Source organism: Pterocles gutturalis, unplaced genomic scaffold (genome assembly GCF_000699245.1).
Source record: "Pterocles gutturalis isolate BGI_N339 unplaced genomic scaffold, ASM69924v1 scaffold24601, whole genome shotgun sequence".
NCBI classification, from domain to species: domain Eukaryota; kingdom Metazoa; phylum Chordata; class Aves; order Pterocliformes; family Pteroclidae; genus Pterocles; species Pterocles gutturalis.
In genome coordinates this window covers 24725-32867 of record NW_010101107.1, presented here as the reverse complement: position 1 = coordinate 32867, position 8143 = coordinate 24725, and the positions used below count along the sequence as shown (strand labels likewise).

At 46.7% G+C, this 8143-nt stretch overlaps 1 protein-coding gene across 1 annotated transcript; it reads right to left on the bottom strand.

The window, feature by feature from the left end:
* Nucleotides 1–1930: 1930 nt before the first annotated feature.
* LOC104468215 (opsin-5-like) lies at nucleotides 1931–7343 on the bottom strand. The gene is made up of 4 exons (XM_010082273.1): nucleotides 7266–7343; nucleotides 3876–4169; nucleotides 2955–3286; nucleotides 1931–2285 (listed from the first exon to the last, which is right to left on the bottom strand). The coding sequence occupies exons 1-4, from the start codon at nucleotides 7336–7338 to the stop codon at nucleotides 1938–1940; spliced, it is 1047 nt and encodes a 348-aa protein (XP_010080575.1). The 5' UTR covers nucleotides 7339–7343; the 3' UTR covers nucleotides 1931–1937.
* Nucleotides 7344–8143: the final 800 nt, after the last annotated feature.

The window sequence follows — 8143 nt, the reverse complement described above, 5'->3', positions numbered from 1 at the left end:
TAGGAATTTTTTCACAGCTTTTTGCAAATAAACCTAGTCTAATCTGGTGAGAGATTTACGAGATTTGGTGACACTGCCAGTGGCAGGATTTCAGGGGAAGGCAAGCTCCTTAAAGTTTCCTAACCCCCAACTCAGTAATTAATTTGTGCCTTAGTGTATGTTACAGCTCATCTCTTGTTTTGTTTGTTCATTTGTAATCCAGACTCCAAAGTAACAGAAATTCTTTTAGCCACAGAAGTGCTTAAGCCTATCTTTTAAGCCTGTTCTTGGCATTAGCTGTAGTTTCTAAAATGAAGGTAATTAGGGTTTGTGTGTGGTAGAAGTTTTGAGAACTCTAAGTCCATTCACTATTGTTTGAGATCGCTCTTTAAAATCTGTGCCAAATCTGGCTGTGATTTAACTCTTCTTGGCTTCACCAAACCTAGCGCAAAGATAGATGAGCTCAGCTGAGCAAGCAGGGGAAGCAGGAGCTTCTGCAGCTATCAAGCTGTATTTTGTACAACATTTCAAACCCTAAAGAGATGTGTTTGTGTCCTTTAAAATGACAAACAGTCATTAAGCAGACAGAGGTTTAGACTGTAGGACCTCAGCATTTCCACCTCAGAATCTCTCGTGTTAAAACGGGCTGGTGGGACGGTGCTACGGCTGCACGTGGGCTTTGAACTGAATCAGCAAATCCTGTTTGCAGTTGCAATTGTGTCAGTTCTCCAGCCAATGCAGAACTGGGTATCTCAGGAGTGATGAGAGCTCCTGAGATGAGAGCTGGGGCTGCATCTGCAGGGCTACTTACTGCCAGGCAGGTTATCCGGGGGATGGCTTTTGGCACGCTGTACAGAGCGCTACGGCTGCACGTGGGCTTTGAACTGAATCAGCAAATCCTGTTTGCAGTTGCAATTGTGTCAGTTCTCCAGCCAATGCAGAACTGGGTATCTCAGGAGTGATGAGAGCTCCTGAGATGAGAGCTGGGGCTGCATCTGCAGGGCTACTTACTGCCAGGCAGGTTATCCGGGGGATGGCTTTTGGCACGCTGTACAGAGCGCTCCTCCAGGTGATGAGAGCTCCTGAGATGAGAGCTGGGACTGCATCTGCAGGGGTACTTCCTGCCAGGCAGGTTATCCGGAGGATGGCTTTTGGCACGCTGTACAGAGCACTCCTCCAGAACACAAATGCCCCGACAGCTGTAACGGTACAAGAGCTGTTATACCTCAGCAAGCAACAGCGTAAGCGCACAGTTCCTTTTGCTGAGAGACTCCTTCACTTCTTATTGTGCTATTTGTGACAGCAGAAGGCATCCTTCGCTGGCTGCCATGATCCCACCTCATCTCTTCAGTCTAAGGCTGCTTGACTCCTGTTCAAGCCCATGGTTTGAGGAGTTGGAATTATATGCAGCAAGGAACCGTAGATCTCTGTAAGATATTTTCATACCAGCCACTTCATCATCTTTTCCTGGCAGTGAATATTTCTTGCTCTCCATATGGTTTGGTGTCTGTATTGCTAGAAAGCTACACTAGCAGCTGGATTTATTTGGTAACACTTTGTTCAACCTACGGTTTTCTCTGATGGCTGTTTTACTGATAAAGCCAAGAGTTTGCAGATAGATTGCATTAAAAAGTCAAAAGTGGAAGAAAAAAAACCCCAGAATAATAAATCTTCTTTTAATTATAGCTGTTTTCCTGCAAATAAGTTTAGTTTATATATTTTTATGTTTAGTACATAAATCTATTTCCTCTAAGCGGAAATTCTTGAAAAAAAATAGTTTTCTTTTTTTTTGTTGTGTAGCTTAAAGACAATATTTGAGAGCTGCTTAAAATAAGATACTTAAACCTCTGTATTTGACATAAGATACGCAGTGACAAACCCATGTGCTGTATTCCTACTCATTGGGACCCATGAGTAAGCCCAAGTTTTGACCCACGTTGTGAAACCATCACTGCCTTTCAGCGAGTTGCAGCTCCTTGGTTCTCCACCTTTGTGGCTAAAGAGAGACGAACGTTGTCTCTCCCACTCCACATCATCGACACAGGATTTTCAGCAGAGTTGGTGGTGCTGAAGAAAGGAACTTGCCAGCCACAGCAACACTGCAGCTGTTTAATTTCACGACGGAAAGTTTTGCTGAAGATGTAGTAAATAAAAGGGTTATAGGCTGTCGAAGATTTGGCAAACAGACAGGGCAGCAGCGTAACAATGGGCTGTAGGGAATCGCTGGAGTTAAATATGGACCAGAAGCTGGCTGCCGCGTACGGTGTCCACGAGCTCAGGAACCCAACCGAGATGAGCACAGCCATCTGAAAGGGAAACAGGGCTTCAGTTCTCAGCTTGCTTTAACCCACCTAACAGATCTATGCTGTCGGTTTCCTATGAAGCAATTGTTGTTTTCATCTCCTTCCCTGCCTCTAGCTGCTTATTTCATGGGAGACACAGCCCAACCAGACAGTATAGCCTGTCAATAGACTGGCCTCCAGAAAGCTTGGCTCAATTCTGCTTCTCCACAAGAAAAGAGCAACTGAAGTGCTTATTTGAAGAAAAAAAAAAAAAAAATCCGTTTCCATACAGAATTTCTGTGTAGCTCTCACTCAAAATAGCCACTCAGTCAATTAAAAATACCTGGCATGTCAGAACAAGATCTCCATCCCAGCTACAACACGAAAGGATTCAACAGCTATTCCAGCATAACTGGAAATATATATATCGATGAAAATCTTGGATGCAACTGCTTAAAAATTTGACAAGCTGCATTGTACCTACGATACATTATCCTGATCAAGCTACTGAAATGACAGGGTTTCAGGAGCCCCCTGCTCCTCTGAGGAGCGCAGCGTATGGGCGAGACTGGAACAACACCTCCATCCTTGGTCAATACTAGACAAAAGCGATGAAGGGTTGTCATGAGCCATGCATGAGCAGAGCCAGTTCTCTGCAAGCTTCTGACTCTTCCCATCACTGGGATAACTCACCAATGTCAGCTTCTTCTCCAGTTTAGCTGCATTAGGGATCCTGTCGATATTCTGGATCTCTTGGTACGCTTTATGAACCTTCCAGGCGATTCCCAAGTAACAGGCAACGATGGTCAGTGCAGGCAGGACTGTGCACAGGAGGAACATGCTCAGGATGAACGAAAAGCCGTTGGAGGAGTTGTGGAATTTGCTCCAGGCTATTGTACAGGAGATGCCAAATGGCTCAGGACCGTAGTAGCCCCAGCCTACCACGGGCAGAATGGCCCAGAGCAAGGAGTAGAGCCAGATGAAAGTAATCAAGATGCGAACAGTGTTCTTGGTGATTTTCTTACCTGCAAGAGAGAGGAATAGCAAGCATATATGAATCTCATCTCAGACACATGGTTTTGGCCATAACTTCTTCTCCAACAGAAGGATGGTGGCTGCAGATATGCCTGGGCTGCTGCTGCAGTTCCCTGACCTTTGGTCTTCTTGAGAAACAACAGAGAGTTTCTATGGGTCTGATGAGACCTCAGTGCTGATCTAAAGTTTGGTAAGTCAGGGAGCTTTACAAGATCAACTTGACCCAAACTGTACCCCTCTCCCAGCTCAGAAATGCCAGGAGAACACTCCTTCAAGTTTCCCTATGTCTTCCTGCACACAGATAGGAAGGTTAAGACAGTCTGGTCCAGCAAAATATTTGGGATCTCCACCCTCAGGTAGTTTCACTTGGTGTTACTGCGAAGTGAGAAGCCTCACTGTTTAACAAGGGATTTAACCAGATCCTTCTAGGAACATTAGAGGTTTGATATTGGACTAAAAGCTGAGGCTTATTCCTACAGTTACTAAACTGATACTCCATGTCAAATCCAGCAAAGTACCTCTCTGAACACAGCAGCCCAAATGCATCCCTACAAGGTTACCAGAAACATAATTACTTACTGTTAGATTTGGATGAATTGGTAAGAAGGAATCGAATCACCGCCATGGCACACAGGGTCATCATGCTGCAGACACCAAAAAGGAAGCCCATCAGGGCATAATAAATGCAGGACGCATCTCCTCCCAGCCAAGCGTGGTTCCAGGCAGATGCAATGGCCAGCGGATACATGCTGATTGCCATTCCGATGTCTGCTACTGCCAAGTTGACTGTAAGCAGCTCCGGTGACTTCAGGAGGGATGAGCGCTTCACAGCTGTAGCAAGGACAGCTGCATTTCCAAGGATGGTCAGGATGGCTGGAAGAGAAGAATCAGCACGGAGAATAATATCTCATAGTTAGCACACCTGTGAAATGCTCACATACACAAAAGATGTGAAAAATACAGGTCCTTAGCCTGGGACTAAAGTCCAGAAGACAGGATAAACTGGGAGACTAGCCAGAATTCAGCGTCTCCCAGGCCAACACAGTTCTGTGCTGATGGTTTGAAAACATGTTGGTGTGCATCTGCTATGCCCTGCTATGAAACCTTGTTCTTCTGCTGGCGAGAAAACTTGTTCTCTTAGATAGCAGATAGGAAATACCACCTGGATGGCATTTCTGAGAGCATCCTTACCACAGCATCCACAGTTTTGCTTCAGCCAGCTCTTGGGTTTCAATTCCTACCTCCCCTCTAGAAAGGGATTTCCCACTCAGGCTGTGTTTCCATTATGGACATGCTAGAGCTTCAGATTTTTGCTCACAGCCTCCTTTAGTGCTGGCCAGACTTACCAACAGGGAGAAATTTTGTCACGTGAATAGTAGACTATATCTTACCCCTTCCTGTCACCACACTATAGCTGTTCACTTCCATGTCACACCCCCTCTCCATGCACTATATCCTACCTGTTCCCCTGAGCCTCCATCATGTGAATAGCCCACACCTATTCTCTCTACTTTCTTGCAGCATCAAGTAAAATGGGCCCATCCATCTCCATTTTTCCCGGGTAATATCCCCACTTCCTTCTGAAGAACACCATCTGTCCCGCCTGCTTGTCCTCTTCTCTCCTCTGATGCCCTCCACTCCCCAAAGCCTTCCCTCTTTGCAACCTATCTTCCATCGGAGCCCCACCACGAGCCTCCTGGGCTCTGAGCTGCCTCGATAGTCAACATGTGCTGCTCACGGGCAGCTCAGGGACCTCGCTGGTCAAGTGGCTGAGAAGTGCTCTATGCCGCAGTTCAGACACCCACAGTGTTCTGGGGGTCTCCCAGTGCAGTGAGACAGACCATAGAAATTGTTTAGCCAGAGGCACAGACCAGAGGTTATTTTGCAACAAGACCTGTCGGACATACATTATTCAGATATACCATAGGGCTTCAACGTGTTCGTGACAACAGTGTCAGAAGTATACATAGCAACAACTCATTTTCTCTTTTCGTTCAAGTGAGCATTTTACTGGAGCTACTATTAGATCAAAGGTTTTCTTGAGAAGGTGTCCTCTAAAGTCAGAAGTGAACCAGGGAAACAGAAGAAGATTCTGTCATATTCCCTTGTCACTGTGAAAGCAAAAAGGCTGCATTGGCTCACGGATACCACATAATAAAGCACCCACAGAGGAATTAATAAAGGCACATGCAACTAAATTGGGCATATAGTGACAGGACGAGGGGTAATGGATTTAAACTGGAAGAGCGCAGATTTAGACTAGATATTGGGAAGAAATTCTTTACTATGGTTAGACACTGGCCCAGGTTGCCCAGAGAAGCTGTGGATGCCCCATCCCTGGAGGGGTTCAAGGCCAGGCTGGATGAGGCTTTGAGCAACCTGGGCTGGTGGGAGGTGTCCCTGCCCATGGCAGGGGGTTGGAACTCGATGATCTTTAAGGTTCCTTCCAACCCAAACCATTCTGTGATTCTATGATTCTATGATAAACTGAATAAATACATCACCATAAATCCAGGGATGGGCAGAAATGTCAAAACAAAGCCTTAAACAGAGCAGAGGTACAAATCTGAGACCCCACATCCCTCGTTCATTCACTCTCTAACCACACACATTCACTTGGCACCTCTGAGTATGTGTGAAGAGTTCCCTGAGCTCTTCAGAGTTGTGTGTCTGCACACACAGAGATGCCCACGGTGGCTTGGCAGGGGACCGCTTGCTGACAGCAACCTGTGGCGTGGTGGGAAGACCACCCTCCTGCCAAATGACAGCTGCAGGCTGTGACATCCACCGGCATCAGGAGCAAAATGAACCCAGCTCACTTTCTTCTGTGAGAGCTGTAACCACTAGGCAAGAGGTAGGAATTAGCTCTTAGCAGGGCAGACATCCAGGCCCACCCTTTCTTTTATTTTGATAGATGCTATTCCCTTCCGTCCTGCTGCCTGTGAGGCTGCTGGCTGGCACAAAACTGTGATCTGCTTCTACATATTTACTTTTGTGTGAGAAAGCAGCTGCCATCCTGACTTAGATTAAAAGAAAAACCTTTCATTGTCTGGCACACAGTGATTTTTCTCACCCTGAGTTGTACTCTGTGCTGTTAGCACAAGTGAGGGGACAGCACAGCGCAGGGAAAAGAGTGTAAAAGCAGGGGTGAGATGTGAAGTGCTAAAGCCCAGCACTGCTGCCCAAAGCCTCTCTGTTAAAGCACATAAAAAGATACACTTGTCTTTCTTAAATGCATCTTAACAAGGGTTTTCAAATGAGCTGAAGGGAGGAAAAGGCACCTTAGTAAAATTCAGCTGGACTGCACGCCTGAACCAATTCAGCTCCTCTCTAAATCTACAAGGATAGTAAACAAATCCCCCGGGTACATGCAACAATCAGACAAGACAGCAAACGCTTAGCTAAAGCCACGCTGGAGCTGACACATACATATCCGCACTTGTATTTCATTGCCAATCTGCCTTCAGCAGGGCAAACAGGCCATTATAAAAACCAGCACCGCTCTTTGGAACCCCTTTGCTATTTTATATAAGTTTATCCTACCAAGACACAGCTGCTCTTCATGCATAATGACACCCCCAGCCCCCTGCCAAGGGTCAGACCAAAGTTGCTCTCCCCTGATCAGTCTTATAGAACCAGCTGCCTCATCTTGCAATCCAAAGGGCTCAGATGCCAGGATAAGAGGTAGACAACTTATTTTGTGATGCCACAGAGGCAAACTTGCACTGCCAAGCCTTCAGCATCAAAACCCAAGATTGCAAATCTGAGAGTGGAGATGAATCCTGGCATCCAACCGACTCAAAGGCAGTAAGTACGAACCTGCATGGAAACAGATTTTCTATCATTTCCCTCCAGCTTCCTCTGGGTGATTGCAGCATGGATGGGACAGCCCCAGTGTGTCTGATCCTAGGCTTCAAGCACACAAGCAGGCTGTGAAGGCAGAACTCAGGCTGTGAAGGCAGAACTCACCTATGATCAGAAGAAAGACCCCAGCTCCATAATCCACTACCGGGTGGAGTTTGGAAATGTATTGCTCCTCCATTGTCCCTTGTGGAAGTGGGCGAAGGTTTTAAATCAAAGGTGAAGTGACTGTAAGGGCAAAGAGCCTCTTCCTCATGGTTTGCTTGCTGCAAATTTGAGCTGGGCAGTTGGGTCCTGTCTGTGTGAAAGGACCCTTCTGCTTCCTCCTCTCTCCCTCCGTCTCGTGTGGCAAGGGGAGAAGCCTGGAGTGAGAGAAAGGCTCCCTCCCTGGGGAGGCAGAGTGAAAGCTAAGGCAGAGCCACTGCCAGAGCGATCCCGCCTGCCTGGCTGCTTGGCTGGCAGAGCATCTCTCCACCCACCCCCTCCTCTCACACCGCTCTGCTCCTTGGCTTGTCAAGCAACTTCACAATCTCAGAATCCCTCAGAGTGCCATCGCTGAGCAAAAACAATTGACATTCAACCATCAGCAGCCTTGGGAAATAAATCCAGGCTGAGGAATTAGGCAGGGGAAGGAAGGTTGGGAGTTTTGTTTTCCAGCTTTATGGCTGTGTATGGGAAATAGGAGGTTGGCATGGGGGAATCTTTATGTTGAAGTATTAGAGGAAAGCTGTTTGCTGCAGAGGTTCAGAAGGGTCAAAGTCACACCAAGGTAGAACTAGAGGATGCTCAGTCCAGTGTGCATAGCTGCACAGCACCACAGCAGAACCATGCCACCAGTTCACTCTAGTGACACTCCAGTGTTTTCCAGAGCAATGCCTCACATCCAAGTTTATGTTCTCCTTATAATATCTGAGCCTCAGAGCATCGTAATGCTCTCTCAGTCTTTACAAACAATGCTAAGTGTTGCTCCAGGCTCCAAATACATG